The 16,701-nt window shown below is 62.4% G+C and overlaps 1 protein-coding gene across 5 annotated transcripts in view; it reads right to left on the bottom strand.

The window, feature by feature from the left end:
* CACNA1A (calcium voltage-gated channel subunit alpha1 A) overlaps window positions 1-16,701 on the bottom strand; it is a 203,173-nt gene that overhangs the window by 75,852 nt on the left and 110,620 nt on the right. For all 5 annotated transcript variants that reach the window (XR_011541440.1, XM_070625311.1, XM_070625313.1 and 2 more), the window contains exons 11-19: window positions 15,372-15,581; window positions 12,318-12,430; window positions 11,034-11,146; window positions 10,809-10,940; window positions 10,501-10,573; window positions 9,246-9,363; window positions 9,073-9,140; window positions 5,958-6,064; window positions 3,053-3,853 (exon numbers count right to left, since the gene is read on the bottom strand). Coding sequence is in view for 4 of the 5 variants with exons in the window: in XM_070625311.1 (XP_070481412.1) it covers window positions 3,053-3,853; window positions 5,958-6,064; window positions 9,073-9,140; window positions 9,246-9,363; window positions 10,501-10,573; window positions 10,809-10,940; window positions 11,034-11,146; window positions 12,318-12,430; window positions 15,372-15,581 (1,735 nt within the window). In the remaining variant the exon portion in view is untranslated. The remainder of the gene's footprint in view (window positions 1-3,052; window positions 3,854-5,957; window positions 6,065-9,072; window positions 9,141-9,245; window positions 9,364-10,500; window positions 10,574-10,808; window positions 10,941-11,033; window positions 11,147-12,317; window positions 12,431-15,371; window positions 15,582-16,701) is intronic.

Raw genomic sequence — 16,701 nt, 5'->3', positions numbered from 1 at the left:
AACAAACTGTGAGGCCCAGCAGTCCAGCACGTCCCTCCTTCTCCTTTTGGGGAGCGCGTCATCACGGCGACGGGAGCAGGTGGAAGTAGGATGCCAAGAGCCGAGACATTGGCTCCGGGGTGGCGAGGGCCCGGCCGCGGGGAGCAGAGGACGCCCTGTGACCTTCAGATCTTCACGGGAGTCCGGGAGGGCTCGTCCTCACTGCGGTGGCCCCGGGTGCCCCCGGGCTCAGTGTGGGGTGTGGGGATCCGGGGCCAGCGGTTCCGACGACGTGAAGCAGAATGGGCCTTGGTCCCGGCTCCCTGCGCTGAGCCTGTGCGACCTGCAGGGACCAGAGAGGGAGAGACGCCCGCAGAGGCGGGAAGGAGGATGGACGACGGCCAGGGAGCGACCATGCCGGGGCCCCACGCGCTGCAGGAGCGACGCACAGCGGGGCCGGCGGAGCCCCACGGCCCCCGGCGCCGGCGGACACAGAGTGGAGCGGCTGTCAGTCTATTATCTTCCCAAATAAAGTTTTATCTTCGCCGTTCGTACTTATTTATTTTTTTAAAGCAGATGAATGGCTTGTCTTGCGTTTTTCTGTAAAAGAGACTGAATCTTCATGAAGTTTTATTTCCAACAAGCGTCAGGATGTTTTATCAGCCACACGCACACGTTCTCTCGGCGGGGGCCTCCTGGGCGAGGCAGGGGCCCGACGGGCCAAGCGCGCGGGTGGCTGCAGAGAGGGGGACAGGGGCCAGCTGGGGGACGGCCAGTGGCTGGCTGCTCGTGGGGAAATCCCTTCCCCTCTCTGGGCCTCAGTTTCCCCATCTGTAAAAAGGAGTCGGAGGGAGCAAGCCAAAGGCTGTGCATCCGCAGCTGGTTTTCTGCGTCTATGGATGAGAGTCTTACTCATACTGACAATAACGACGACAGCCCACACGTCCAGGGCCCAGGGGAAGCACGCCAGCACCGGGGACGGCTAACACCCAGCAGGCACCGGGGACGGCCAACACCCAGCAGGCACTGGTGATAAGCAGGGGCCGTTTAAACACTCACACCTGGCTCACCCAGGTGTGTGCTGTTCTCACCCCCACTTTACAGATGAGGAAATGGAAGCCCAGAGAGGGGAGGTGAAGTGCTGCAAGTCACACAGCAGGAGGGGGCCTCGGCTCCCGGGCTCTTGCCCCTCACGACCGCACTGCCGTTCTGTCCCTGTCACGCTGCCTCCTTCAGCCGTAGGAGGAGATACAGTAACAAGGTGAATAATAACATAATCTCAGGAGGTAACAATAACGGCAAGGGTGCACCACTGGTTCTTAATCACGGAATCCTGTGCTACACATTTTATTCCCCTAAGATCCTTTCAGTGGCCCCTCCATTGCCCCGAGAGGACTGAGGGCCCTGCTGACCCATCCCTGTCCCTTCCATTTCTTTGTCTGCCACTCTCTCTTCACCCTTCAAACGGGCCTCCTTCTGGCCCACCTCAGGGCCTTTGCACATGCTCTTCTTAGCCTAGAACACTCTCCTCCCTTCTCGGATTGCTCCTGTTGGAAGCCTGCTCCGGGGCCCTAGGCTGGGCACAGTTTCTTGATCCTATTTCTCAGAGGCCCCAGGTCACCCATCCACAGCATGCCTGTCACCTGCAGCTACTTGATCGAACCCACAGCACCAGCTTAGACTACAGCAGGTGCTTAGTCAACACTGACGGAATGAGTGAATAAACCCGCCAGAGGAGACTCTGGAGTAGGAATGACCCAGCACAATGGTTCTCAGGGGCTGCTGGGGAGCCAGGAAGACCTAAGATGGGATGATCGGAGGCCACCGTGGGCATTCGGGAAAGGCGAGGCAGGGCCCCAGTCTCGGCATGCGCAGAGCGGCCGCTCGGGAGAAACCGCCCTTTCTCCTTCACGCCCTTCTCGGGTTCCTCTCACAGGGACCTGGACCTCTAATTTTCACGTGACTGTGCCTTACACACGAGCACAGAGCGCTTTTGCGTGTTTTAAACAGACACCACGTCTTCCAGAAATGCAGCTCCTGGGCAATCGAAGCGAGGCTGGCGGCATGTCACCAAGAGGTGTTCCGTTCCCCGTTCCGGACTCTCGACACTGCCGGCAGCCCCCTCACGTCATGTGACGGCCACACAGGCTGACCCAGCGGGTCCGCACCTGCCGCCCTCACGGTGGGTTTGCTACAGGCGCCCGCAGCAGAGATACCATGCTCTGACCCCAGGCTGTCACACTCAAAGTGTGGTCCCCGGACCAGACCGGCCCCACCCGGGAAACGCAGGCTCGGGCCGCCAGAGACCCAGTGCCTGAGAGCCGGCATTTCAACCCGCGCCCTGGGGGTCCATGAGCGCACAGTTTTGAGAACACACGTCATAAAACAGAACGACCGACACACATCATTGGAAGGCCAGCATGATGCCCTGGTGGTGACGGAGAAGACAGCCGAGAGGACAGGAGTGACAAAGGCACAGTGCCTACTCCAGCAGGCGAGTTATGGGTTCCCATGTGGGGCATCACAGAGGACCTTCCGAGGGGCCTTACAAGACAGTCACGAAGAAGACGGTGCCATCTCCAGCTGGGTGAGGCGCTGGCCTCCAAGACGCCCGGAGGCCTGGAGCCCTGCTCTGCGTGGGTGCTGAGGGCCCAGAGAGGCTCTTCCCGGCCCTCAGGGCAGCCTCGGGTAAAAAGATGTGCACGCAACCACTGAAAACGGTCTAAATTTACCAGGCACTTGCCACGTGCCAGCTGCTCTTCCAGGCTCTGCAAGGGGTTACCCCATTTAATTCCAGCATCGACCCCTTGGACCCCACTATCCCCACGCTACAGGCGGACAGCACGGAGGCCCCGAGACGCGCAGGCACCTGCCCCAGGTCGCAGCGCACGAGGGGGCCACCGGCTGCCCAAGACGGCCGGGTTCAAGGCCACTTATTGGTCGTGTGGCCTGCGGCCAGCGGCTTCCCCCCTCAGTTGCCGCGTCTGTGAAGTGGGGCTGCGCCCAGGGCCGGGGACCCCCGCGTGCGTCGCCCAGGGTCTGCCCCGTCCCGTGCGGGGTCGCGCGCACCTACCTGCGCCGTCGGTGCCGGCGCTCCCGGTCCTCCCTGCGCGCGTCCGCGTCGTGGGCCGCGGGGCCGTGCCGGTGCCGCCGCCTGCGCTCGCCGCCCTCGGGGCCCTCGCCGTCCGCCTCGCCGCCCCGGGCTGGCCGGCTGCCCTCGCGGTGCCGGGCCCTGCGCTCCGCCTTGTCCTCCGCGCCCTCGTCGGCGCGCCGGTGCGCGCGGTGCCTGCGGGGCTCGCCGTCGGCGCCGGTGCGCGGGGACCCCCCGCGGCTGTCGCGGCTGCCGCCTGGCCGGGGCGCACGGCGGCGGGGGGCGTCCCCCGGCCCGCCGCGCTCCGCTTCTCCCTCCCAGGCCGCCGGCGGCTCCGGGCCGCCCTCGCGCGCGCGCGGGTCCGACTCGCGGCCGTAGGGCCCCTGGCGGCTGGGCTCGGGCTCGGGGCCGCCCGTCCAGGCCCGGCGCGCGTCCGGGGCCCCGGGGACGCCGGCGTCCCGCGCGCGCTCGTGCGGCCGCGGTTTGCGCAGGAGGTCGTCGGCGCGCGGGGGGCCCGGGCGCGGCTCCCCCGCCGGCTCGGCCGCCCGGCTCTTGTTGGTGTTGTTGTTGCGGTTCTCCTGCGGGTCCACCACCAACGGCCGGTCCAGGTGCGTCTTCATGTCCGGCCGCAGGTGCCGCGCGTAGGCCGCCTTCCAGCGCTCGTCCGGGTCCATCTCGCTGTACAGGGCCTCTCGGCTGGCCAGCAGGTTCTGCTTCCTCATCTCGCTCGTCCGCTGCTCCCACACCGACTTGGCGGGCTTCTGGTTCTTCTGCTGCTCCTTCCTGCAAGGGGGGCGCAGGGGTGAGGGCTCTGAGGGGTCCTGGGGCCAGCCGGGCCGCTCGGCTGGTGGGGGGGTCGTGGCCCAGTGATGCCTTAGCCTAGGTGGGCATCCCGACCCAGATGGGTGTCTCCGCCCAGGTGGGCATCCCAACCCAGATGGGTGTCTCCGCCCAGGTGGGCATCCCGACCCAGATGGGTGTCTCCGCCCAGGTGGGCGTCCCAGCCGGGTGGGCATCCCTGCCCAGGTGAGCGTCCCAGCCCAGGTGGGCATCCCAACCCAGATGGGTGTCTTGCCCAGGTGTGTGTCCCAGCCCAGGTGGGTATCTCCACCCAGGTGATCGTCCTGGCCCAGGTGGGCATCCCGGCCCAGGTGAGCATCCCGGCCCAGATGGGTGTCTCCACCCAGGTGGGCATCCCGACCCAGATGGGTGTCTCTGCCCAGGTGGGTGTCCCAGCCCAGGTGAGCATTCCCGCCCAGGTAGGCATCTCCGTCCAGGTGAGCCTCCCGGCCCAGGTGGGTGTCCCAGCCCAGGTGAGCATCCCCGCCCAGTAGGCATCTCCACCCACGTGGGCGCCCCGGCCCAGATGGGTGTCTCCGCCCAGGTGGGCATCTTGGCCTGGTTGGGCATCTACAAGGCGTCTTTACTATGTGAAAAACCCGACCTGACTGGACACCTTGACCTTACAAGCGTGTCGGTCCAGGTGGGTCTCTTGGCCCGGCTGGGCGTTTTGGTCTACTGGGGGGGGGGCGGGTCTCAGCCCAGGTAGGCGTCCCTGTCCTTCTCTCCACTCTTCTTGGTACACGTGCTGCCAGGCGAGCACTGTCCATCCTCTTGGAATTGAGCACGTGAGCCCCTGGGGTGGTCTTGATGGTCAACGTGTTTTAACCTCTGAGATGGCCAATCGTCCTGGACGCTGACCTGGAGCCGGCTCAGGACGCCCCTGTGGTGCCTGCGGGACCCTTTTGCTCTGCATCATGGGAGCTCTGGGGGCCCAGGAAGAGCCAGGGTGGGCGCCTGGGAGCCTGGGGGCGGTGCGTGTTTACCCGCGGGGGCAAAGCAGCCGGGGGTGTGTGGACTTTCCCAGGGCTCAGTCTGCACTATTAGACGGCTGTGGCCTTCCGCAGGCTGCTCCCCTCAACTCACCTGACCGAGCAGGTGCCTCCCTGGGCCCCCCTTCCACAGCCACCTCCTGGCACCTTAGCGAAGAAAGCCCCTTGCCCACTGTCCCATGATGCATTGCCCCGCAAAGGCACAGGTCAGAACATTGGCGCCAGCAAACCTCCCTTCCATGCAGGCCCCTAATGTCACCCCCGACCCGCTCTGCTCCACCAGCAAATTCCGTCCGCTTGACCTCTGTGATCGGTCCAACATTTGGCTTCCCCCATCATCTCCTCGGCCTCCTCCCTGTCCAGCCCCCACTGTCTCTTTTGCGGGACCAATGCAGTCATCTCCAACCGCGTCTCCAGGCTCTGTCCTCACCACCCACAGTCTGTTCCCCTGACAGCAGCCAGAGGGCGCTGGTGAGCAGCTGAGTCAGATCCCGTCCCTCCTCTGCTCAGAACCCTCCATGGCTCCCACTTGACACAGGGCAAAAGTCTAAGTTCTCCCCACGGCCCACAAGGCCCTGCATGATGTGCCCCATCACCTCCTGCCCTCATCTCCTCCCCCTCTCGCCCCTCGTGCACACTACTTCAGTCGCACTGGCCCCCTTCACGGCCCCTAAACACATGAGCCACGTTCCTGCCTCAGGGCCTTTGTATATGCTGTTCCCACTGCCTGGGATGCTCTTCCCTCAGACCCCCCCATGGCTCCTCCCTCACCTCCTCAGCCCTTGTCACCTTCTAAGTGATGCTTCCCTGATGACTTTGTTTAAAATCACAACTCCCTCTGCCCATTAGCCCCTCGTTAATGAGGTCCCCAGCAGCTAGAACAGGGCCTGGCACACAGTAGGTGCTCGTTAACTACCGACTGAGTACAAAGAGGTGGCGGACAGAAGTACGTCTTCCCAAAGCTCAGCCTGCCTGGCCCCTCCCAGCCCCTGCGTCCTTGGCCGGGAGGGTGTGGAGGCCGAGCAGCCGGACGGCCCACTGGGCGGCGCACTTACACGGCGATGGACATGTTGGCCGCGGACAGAGGGCTCACTTCGGCCACCTCCTTGGCCTTCTGGAGCGCAAGTTTCTGGTTGGCGGCCTCCTCCTCCTCTTGCTCGTCCTGAAAGCACACGGGGGCCCCGTTCATGAGATGAGGATGGGCCCGGGCCTGGCCTCCGACCCTGCGCTGGCCGGGCGGCAGTGGGAACATCCAACAGGCTTGGCCCGGGGATCGGTCCGTCCAGGTGTTGCCGCCGCCGCTGCCGGGAGGCCTCCCAGGGCCCTGCCACCCTGCGCATGCGCTCGCTGTCCCCTGCTGTCCCCAGCGGACATGGGGCCGAAAGAAGCACGGGGGGACGGCTCCCGCCCTCCCAGAGGCAGGACCCTCTGCCCCATCCCGGGGGGGAAGGAAGTTCCGCCAGGATCCTCCTCGCTCTCCCGTGGCTAAGCTCCCAGAACCAGGACTGAGAGCACAGAGCAGCCCTGTGCGGGCGCACAGGCACCGCGGCCGCCACGCACTGCCACCGCCTCCAGGCAGGCGGGAGAGAGGAGGCGGGTGGGGGAAGGCATTTTAAAAATACATACAGAAAAAGCCGCTTTTGCGCTTCACATCCATCTTCTGCCTTCACGTGGCCACTTTGGTAAAACAGAAATGCCGACAAAGCAAAGGAGAAGCAACGGGGAAGACACGGCCAGAGACGACCCGCCAGGCAGACAGGGCGTGCGACGGCCGCCCCCTGCGCCGGCCTCAGCGCCTCATGGCGGTCAGATCAGGATCCTCCGTCAGTGACCACGGGGTGGGCCCGGCCGGCCACCCCTCCTCCTGGCGCCACACCCAGCATCTCTCAGAGCCGGGTCCCTGGACCACCAGCCTCAGAAGCACTCAAATGCGGACCCCCAGGACTCCTGGAGAGCCTGGGCTGGGCCCTGGAATCGGCATTTTCGACAGGCTCCCGGGGGGACGATGAAACACGCCCACTTTCAAGTATGCGGTTGTGGGCACAGGTTCTAGACCCGCTGGGTTCAAATCCCAGCTCCTCCACTTCCTGCTGTGTGATCTTGGGCAAGTCACTTAACCTCTCTGCGCCTCACACTCCTCATCGAAAATTTCAACTCTCCCCGACTTTCACGACTTCCCTTTCTCCTTAGCGCTAATCAGCATCTGACAGATTTACTCCTTGTCTGTCGGTCCCACTCGACTGTCAGCCCCCTGAGGGCCGGGATTTCTGCCTGTTCTGTTCGCTGCTGTGGCCCTGGCTCCTAGACCAGGCCTTGCTCACAGTAGGTGCTTCATAAATGCTTTGGAATGAGTGACAAAGTCTGTAAAACGGGCTCAGAGACCCTGCGTCCTGGGGTTTCTGGGAAGATTAAATGAGATAAAAGACCACCAGGGCGCCCGCTGTGCGTCACTGCCCAGGCGTGTCTGTGGGATAAACGAGGGACAGGATGTGCGTCTGCAGGAGTGTGTCCAGCCCTCACGGGAGATGAGCCCGCCTTTCTCCCGCTCCCTCTCCCACCCCCGGCAGCCCCTCTCCCCCACACCAGTCCCTGAGGACAGGCCCTTGGAACCTGACTGGCCCTGTGCCAGCCGGCTCCCGGGTGGCCGGCCGTGGCCTGTGCTGGGGTGGCGGAGACTTCCATTTCCCCCCGTCGGAGCCGGGCCCAGGAAATGCTCTCTCCCTCCTGCCAGGGCCGGGAGATGGAGGGTTGGCAAGGCAAGCTCAGTTCGGTTTGGTTCCATGAGCATGTCCCGACACCCCGAGGCGCTGGGGATAGGGCTGTGAAAGCTGAGGGAGGCCCCGGGCCTGGCCCCCCAGGCTGAGAGGAAGATGGCACACATTCTCCCATTGCGATGGGGCTGTTGGGGAAAGGCTTAGGCCGGACCACCGCTGGCTCCAAGCTGCCTGTGTCCCAACACCTCCTTCTCAGATTGCAAAGAGGTGCCCAGCTTCCTTTGTGCAGTGCACAACCTGTACAACCATTCCCAGCGTCCCTGCTAGTGGGCTATCCTAGGGATGTGAGCTGTGTTACTGAAAGTAATGCTGCCTCCTCTGTGCCTTGCGGAGGTGGACCTGAGTCCCAGGGAGTCTGAGGCTGCCCTAAGGGACACCTGGAACCAGGTTTTGCCGGGATAATTCAGCATCACTGGCCATAAATGAAAACGTGGCGAGCATGGGCGGGTCTCACCTGACCCCCCAGATTCTCCTCTGCCCTCATTTCCTCTGCTCTGCTCTCTTTTCTGCTGTTTGAGGAGTCACATCTCTGCTCTCTCAGTTCCTCGCTACGTGACGAGGTGGTTTCCTCTCTGGGCCTCAGTTTCCTCATCTGTCACATGCATGCAGTAACTCCCTCTCTCTCAGGCTTTCTGGTACACGAGACGGGCAGGCACACGGGCCGTGGCTGCTGTTATTCTTATTTTCATTGTTAGCTGCCCGCCGGGCCTCGGGTGGAAGCCAGCAGGCTGTGTGGGTGGGGAACTCAGGCTCTGGAGCTGGCAGGCCCGGGTTTGAGTCCCAGCCTTCCCTTCCCCAGCTCTGTCCAAGGACAGCTCTGAGTCCTTGTCCCGCTCGTGCCATGTGACGAACAAAGCCTCCTTTAACTGAGCACCCACTGTGTGCCAAGAACTGGGCTGAGAGCCTGCCATGCTGTGGACAGCAGCTGCCCTAACTGTGCCCTCTGGGGCCAGCGACTCTGCCTTTCTGAGCCTCAGTTTCCCCTTCTGCAAAAGGGAGATACGGCAGTGTGCGGTACCCCGAGCATCCGCTAATTCTTTACTGCTCCCGCACGCGTGGCCATGCCCAAGCCTCAGGGCCCCGTGTGGGGTGCTTCCCGCCTGCCCATCCTCTCAGGCTTCGGGTGGCGGCAGTGCCCGCTGGCCTGGGGCTGCACTGGTCCTTGGAGGTCCCTCAGTGCCGCCTACTCGCTACCGCGGGCACTTGGGGAGCCTGCCGTCTGTCTCCTTGGGCGACTCCGCTGCCTTACCGCCTCCCCTCACCCCCTGCCCGCCCGCTGCCCGGTGCACCAGGGGCAGAAGCTGTGACTCCGCCCATCCCCTGCGCCTGGCTCGGTGCTGATCTGCCACGGGCAGCTCATCCCTTTGCCACAGGACCCGTCTCCTGGCCACTCCACCTTAGTCAGCTCCTGGGCGTTGGCTAGGTTGTCCACCGCGATGGCCAAGAACACGTTCAGGAGGGTGTCTGCAAAGGCCCGAGTCAGGGAAAGCATCGCCTCTCAGACGGCGTCTGGGTGTCCCAACCCCCCTCGCACCCCTCGAGGCCTGCCCCCAGCCCCGCGGTGGATACAGTTCCCGAAGAGCGTGAGCACAATGAAGTAGATGGAGAACACCATGCCACCCTGCACGCCGCCCTGGGACTTGATGCCGTCGTACATGACCTCGTTCCAGTCTTCACCCGTCAGGATCTGAAAGGGACGGAGACACATGGCAGCCGCTCAGCCTCGGCCCTCGAGACGCCCCCGCCGGCCCCTCCTCGGCCAGTCCGCCCGTCTGCGAGTGGAAGGGCCGTCCCCGCCCCGAGGGTCTCGCATCTCGGCCTCTAGGGAGAGGTGACCCAGGGACCCTGTCATCCCTGGGGTGGCGAGGGGACGCGGTAGGCCCCAGCTGCGCCTACGTTCCTGCGCTGCGGCTCTGAACCCTCGCGGGACGGTTTGGGAGACGGGAGGCAATGGGGTGTGGTGCGGTCAGGGGTGGGCCCGCGATGGGATGGGTGCCCTGGGAGAAGAGGAGACGCGAGCCTCGTCTCTCCCTGCCGTGTGAGGTCACAGCGAGGAGGCGGCCGTCCAGAGCCAGGAGCAGCCGACCCTGCGGGCACCTGGTCCTGGACTCCAGCCTCCAGGACCGAGAGAAATGGGTGCCTGGGGTTTCAGCAACAAATCCACTGGTCCTTCTCGGCCGCTGTGCCCGGGGGCGGGGGGCACCGGGCGCCCGGGAGCCTCAGGCAAGAGCACACAGGGGCCAGACAGCAGCTCATGGAAGGACCCAGGGGACACGCATGGGGGACCCACAGCATGAAATATGGCAATATGTGCATGAGGATAAAGTGAATGCAAAAGCGCTCCGACACGTGGACCCCTGCTGCGGGGTCTCTCAGCCTCCCCGCTGCCGACCTCGGGGCTCTCCTGCCGTCCTGGGCGCGTGGGATGTGGTCCATCCCCGGCTAGGAGCACCCTCGCCTCCAGCAGCGACACCCAAAACTGTTTCTAGACACTTCCGGTGTCCTTGGGGACAGAACGGCTCTGTGCTAAAGACACACGGGTGGCGATCGCTGCTGTGAACTGTAATTTCTGTGAGGGGTCAGAACCGCTTCACGGAGGGTTCCCTCCGACGCCCCCGTCTCAGGATCTCACTTAGAAATTACCCTCCAGGGGAGGGAGGGGAGTGAAGCCACATTTTCCACACATTCTCTGTCCCCTAAAGAGATAGAACCCCCTGGAAAGGCTCTGAGGTGCTAGCCGGGCCAGTCCCACACCTTGGGCACGCGGCCACGTGGGCACCGAGCTTGGCTTGGGGAGACGGCGCGGGGCCGGCTGAGGCTGTACCTGAAACACCGTCATTATTGCTGCTGGGAAAGTGTCGAAGTTGGTAGGAGGCGTCCCTTCGTCAAAGTTGAACCTGTAGGGGACACACACATCTCATGCTGGCCCCTCTCCCGGGCTTCTGGCCCTGTGCTCTGCATCCCGTCTCCAGGCTCTAGCGTCTCTGTTCCGCAGGAGGACGCCTGAGCGGCAGCCACGGTCCGCCCATCCGGGCAAGTGCACGAGCGTCCACGTGCAGAGCTGGGCCTGGGTTCTTGGGACGCCGGGCCCCCCGGGGGAAGCCGGACTTGGAGAATCCACTCAGTACTTACTGGCCGCCGAAGAGCTGCATTCCCAAAAGGGCAAAGACAACGATGAAGAGAAAGAGGAGGAACAGGAGGCTGATGATGGATTTCATGGAGTTGAGGAGCGAGACAACCAGGTTCCTGAGGGATGCCCAGTACCTGCGGGCGGAGGCCGGGCTGCTGAGCCCCTCTTCCCGACACGCTGGCTTGGCCTCCGCCCCGTCAGGGCGTCAGGGAGCCCCGACCACTTACTTTGTGACTTTGAAAATGCGCAGTAACCTGAGGGCTCGTAACACGCTGATTCCGAAGGACGTGCCGGGCTTTATGACGGCCCAGATGACCTCGAAGATGCTGCCGATGATGACCTGCAAGCGGGGACCTGGTCTCATGCCCAGGGGCCTTGCAAACATGCCCTTGGCCTGAACCTCGCAGGAACCCCACCCCACTGGCACCCCAAATGGGAGCCGGGCGGGGGCCTCAGACCACCCTCATCCCTGCTTTTTATTTATTAAGAGCTTTCGAGAGAGCAAAGAATTCCTGAGCCATGTAATGACAAAGCTGATGCCCACTGTCTGCCATTTACATCGAGAAGTAGGACATGTCGGCCCCCCAGAAGCCTCTGGGGCCCTGTGGACATAACCACCCTCCTGAATTTTGTTGTGACTATTTCCTTGCATTTCAAAGAAACTGAGATACAATTCACAGATCGTAAAACTCACCGTTTGAAGCACACAGTTCAGTGGCATTTAGCACATTCACAGTGTCGCACAGCCACCACCTCTATCTAGTTCCAGAACATTCTTATCACCCCCCAAGGAGACCCTGTCCCCAGGCACCATCGCCCCAGCTCCCCCCGCCCCGGGCAGCGCGGATCTACGGTCTGTCTGCACAGGTGCCAGTTCTGGACATTTCACGTGAGTGGGGTCGCACAGCACGGGCCCTTTCCTGTCTGGCTTCTCTGCCTTTTGAAAGCACCCAAGCGTCACTCCTGACCAATTAGCTCAGTTCCGTCCGTCTGAATTTCGTGAGTGGAACCCTTCTGTGTGGACCAGGTTTTGTCCCGTGTCCGCCTCCATCCATGCACCTCTATGCAGGGGAGGCTCCCCCTGCCATCGGGGTGGCCACGCTGGGGGCCTTTGGCTCCTGCAGGGTCTCCCACCAGGCGGCTAGGCCCCAACCCGTCTGTCATCCCACTGCAGACGGACATTGGGGTCGTTTGGTTTGGGGTGTTATACGCAAGGCCGCTCGGACACCCTCGTGTGCGTCTCCCGGCGGCTGTGTGGGTCTCTCGGGGGTGAGTCTCTGACAGACGGACGGCCAGGCCCCCTGCTTTTCTATGAGGGTCCGCACGTCCCCCACCGCAGGGGCGCAGAGTCCTGCATGCATGTGCTTGCCCGTGTTTGAAACTGTCCTCTCCTTCCTGCCCTCGGGCGAGTCCCTCATGGCCAGGGACCCCGCCTCTCCCCTTTTGATGTCCCCAGGCATCGGCCGTCTGGGCACGAGCAGGAGAAAACCCCCCGAAACCGGACCACTTACCCCACAGTCAAAGCAGTTGAACGAAGAGTGGAAGTAAGGCCGCGTCCCGAGCCCGTACATTTTTATAAACATTTCGGACATAAAGAGTCCTAAGAAAATGAATTCTGCATAGTCTGGAAGGGAGGGGACAGAGAGGAGGTTAGCTGCTGCGGCCGGGGCTCGGGGCTCTGACCGTCCTGTGGACGACAATCCCGTCCTGTCTGGCAGGTGGAGCCGACGGCGTCTGGTGGCCTTGGTTTCCTTTCCCTGGGCCTCAGGGTCCCGTCTACTAACGAGGATGAGCAACACCTGTCCCCCACCCTCCAACCCATCGACCCCAGGCCAGTCTTCAGAGGAGTGAGGGAAAGCCCGGTGGGGCTGCATCTTGTTGCTTTTGCCCCGGTCTGATGACAAGAGCTGGATGTTATTGTCAAGGACCCAGGTTTTGTGCTGGGTGGAAGGTGCCTGAGTGCTTACTACATTCTCTGACTGACTGACTGACTGACTAACTGACTGACTGACTGACTAACTGACCAAATAACAATGGCTATGATGACCTCATGGTGCCAGTGTGTCATAATCTAAAACTCAAGATTAATCTACTTTTATGTGCCTGAGCTCCAAAGGAAAAATAGGAATGGACGTCACACTGGTGTCCTGTTAATGATCCTTGTGGGGGTCTCAGGTGAGCATCACAGACAACCGGCCTAGAGCACGGCTTTTCTCCCAACTGGAAACCCTGTCTGGCCGATGGCTGCAGGTCTGGAGCAAGAGAAAGCGTGTGTTCTTCGATGAGGAAGCACACGGCGCACACGCGCGGGGACGGTGATGCTGGGCACCGTTCGCTCCAGGAAAGAGATGGCCCAGAGCCAGGCCCGGCTGAGGGCTTTCTGGTGGTGGTGGTGGGGGCACAGACGGGGCGCCGGGAAGGGCCGGGGCGGGGAGGAGGCCGTGAGGGGAAGGGAAGAACAAGGGCCACCTGCAGACATGTCCGTTTGGTCACACAGCTCACGCTGTTGAAGGCCGAGGGCATTCGAGGCGTCAGCCTGTCAGGAGGTGCTGGAGTGGCCCGTCCAGTCCTTCCCCTCATTCCTGGTGGACAGGCCCTGCTTTCAGGACCTGGGAACGGCCTGAGGGGAGCTCCAGGGTCCCCAGGGCCCCAGGACCAAAGCACCAGCGAGGGACGGGGGTCCATAACTCTGCTCATCCCAGGAGCCAGCTCCAGGCGGACGTTAGAGACCCCGGGATGCAGGACGGCAGGGGACGCCCAACAGCATCACTTGTGGGTGGCACTGGCGGGTCAGGAAGGACTCTCAGGGCCGTGGAGTCCGACGCCCAGACGAGGAACCGGAGACCCTGAGAAGCCAGTGCCTTCATCGACCCCAAGACACACATTCTGTTCCCATTATGATGTCTCTGAAATTGGGGTGTACCTTAAGCTGGCGGGTCCCACTTAAGACGGCAGCATTGTTTTGTTTCTTAGTGGCACATAAAATGAAAGAGTGCCCTATAATCCAAGACGTCTTCAATTGAGGGACGATGGCGCTAACTTCTCCGAGGTCACATGGAGAGTTAGGGGCACAGCAGACGCTGAGAGCCCAGGTCACCTGGTGACCACAGCGGGGAAGTGCCATCAGACACAGCTTGGACTCTGGGCTCAGATCCCGGCTTTGTCACTCACTAGCTGTGTGACCCCGGGCAAGTTACTTAACCTCTCTGTGTCACAGTTTTCTCAACTGGAAAATGGGGATAATTAAAGGGCCTTTAGAGACACACAGGCTTCAGGCAGGAAGTCCCAATCCTCTGTTCCAGAACCAGGACAGACAGAGGGAGGCGATCAGTGGGGAGAATATGGAACATTAAAAATAGACTCTCAGGGGTGGTTAAGACAAGAAGTCCTCATTTGTAAGACTCCAGGGGCACCAAACGCAATTACTAAGGCTGGAACTAGGTCGGGGCTCTCGGAAGGGGAACTGGCCCCTGGGGGTGTCCTGGGGGGTCAGCCAACACGACTGAACAATGAGGGTTACAAGGAGAGGGTGACCCGGGCCAGGCGCCCAGGCTCTCTGGGCTGAAGACTCGACTGTCCCCAGTGGCCAGTGGGTCCGTTCTGAACTAGGTCAGAAGGGTAGAGACTCCACAAGCCGGTGGATGCGGGAGGAGGGCAGCCGGAGGACAGACAGGCTTTGGGATGTGGTCCCTTGGGGCTCAGAAGCCAGAGCCAGGCCCCGTGTGCCGTCCTCCCTGCCAGGTGGCGACTCTTGTTGATTCCTCAGAGCTCTTTACTTTTGAAATCTGGTCAGAGGTCTCCCCACATTTCCCCACTTTGCCTTGCTCCCACCTGTGCATCCCTTTGGCTTGTACCTCACGCTGCCTCCTGGCATCTGGGAACAGGCCAGAAGGGCCTGGGACCCACCGAGGGAGCAAGATGCTCTCACGCTTGTTCAAAGGGGATCTTCTAGGAATGAACCCCAGACATAAGGAAGCCAAAAAGGGCAGGAGGGGAAGAAGCAGAAAGTTTGAAAGAAAAGGGGGGAAGCAGAGAGTCCAAAACGGGCAGAGAAAAGGGGGACAACATGCAGGTCCTTCTGTGTCCCTGAAGCAGCCCCATCTCTGAACCACAAATGCTTTATTTTAACGTCCCCAGAGACGCCCTGGGAGCAGCGTGCAGGCCTCCGCCTGTGCGGCTGCCCCGCGGCCCTGCCTCCCCCTCTGCCTCTGTCCCCTCGCCCCTCACCAGCACCCCGGGGTCTCCCTCTCGGACGGGGCTCAGGAGAGTGCTGGGTGGCCTGACTCCAGCTCCCGGCTCTTGGGCCCGAAGAAGCGGGTTCTGTTCTGCAGCAGCCACAGCAGCGCCACCCGACATGCAGACACGGCCCAACGGAGGGCGGACCCAACCAGGGCCAGAGGAGGAACGCAGACCGCCCGGGACAGAGGGGGACAGGGCGCCACCCGACACGCAGACATGGCCAAACGGAGGGCGGACCCAACCAGGGCCAGAGGAGGAACGCAGACCGCCCGAGACAGAGGGGGATAGGGCGTGAGGAGGACGAGAGGGCGCCGGGCGGTACTCACAGAGGAAGTCGGAAAGCCACTCGGGCTGGTTGTAGTGGACGATGGCAACGCACAGCGTGTTGAGGGCCACCAGGCTGAGCACAGTCCAGTAGAAGGCCTGAGTTTTGACCATGCGGCGGATGTAGAAACGCATCCTCCTCTCCTTTTTGTGAAAAAAGGTTGAGTTCTCCAGCTTGGCACTTTTGATGCTGGCCCGGGCGAAGGGAGATCCTGCCGGGAGAGGACAGAGGATGTCAGGCGGCGCTTCTGCCCAGGGAACGAGCCGCCGCACGGCCCAGGCATGGACGGCGGCCGGGGCTCCACTGTGGCCCCGGGGAGCATCCTGACCCCGGGCCCAGCTTTCCAGCGAGGGAGGCCTGACAGTCACGGCGCTGGGACGACCAGCGAGCGCTCAGGGGGTCGACCGGTGGGCAGGCTGACAGCGCCCCAGTGCCAGAGCCACCTTCCTGTGTCTCCCCATCCTGGCCACATGCGGTGACTCCGGGGGTCGTGCCACAGGTGCGATGGGGCCGGATCCTGTGCTCTGGGCCCAGTGCAGGGCAGGCCGCAGAGCTGTGAGGAGCAAGCTTGGAAGGCCTCCAGGAGGAGGTGGGTGGGACCCTGGTTTCCGCGGACAGTTCGCTTTAGAAACGGTCACCAAGGCATAAGCCAGCTCTGCCCTCTGTCTGCGCACAGTTTTGCTCTTAAGCATTTATGGAGCAACTGCTGTGTGCCAGGCTCTCTTCCAGGTGCTCGGGACATTAAGTAACAGACAGATCCCTGGCCTCCTGGGACTAACACTCAGTGGGGGAGCCAGACGATAAAAAGTAATATCCTAAATAAGTAAATTAATGGTGTGAGAGAAGGTGGAAAGTGCTTTAGAAAAAAGAAAAATAGGGTAGGCCAAGGGGATTGGGGCCCCAGGAGGGCTTGTGGCACGCTGCGGGATTAAACCGAGCCGTCTCGGTGAAGGTGTGACCTAAATCATCTTCGTATCTTAAGTCTCTCAGGCAGAGAGAAACAGCACGTGCAAAGACCCTGAGGCAGCAGTGTGCCTGCCTGATGTGTTTGAGGACCAGCCCAAGGAGGCCAGCATGGCTGGAGTGGAACGGCTGGGGCAGGGAGGGGGCGGCACAGAGAGAGCAGGGCCTGTGGGCCACGGGGGGCCCTTTGACTTTTGGTCTGAGTGAGGTGGGAGCCCGTCGAGGGTTCAGAGCAGGGACCTGACCTGCCCCGGTGCTCACGGGCGCCCTCTGGCCACTGTTGGGGGGAACAGACTGCAGAAGGCAAGCGCAGGAGCTGTGGGACCAGGGAGGAGGTGACTGCACCATCCAGGTGAGCGAGGAGGGGG

Source organism: Equus przewalskii, chromosome 6 (genome assembly GCF_037783145.1).
Source record: "Equus przewalskii isolate Varuska chromosome 6, EquPr2, whole genome shotgun sequence".
Classification (NCBI taxonomy): Eukaryota; Metazoa; Chordata; class Mammalia; order Perissodactyla; family Equidae; genus Equus; species Equus przewalskii.
The sequence above is the reverse complement of the archived record's forward strand: the minus strand, read 5'-3'. Positions and strand labels throughout refer to the sequence as shown.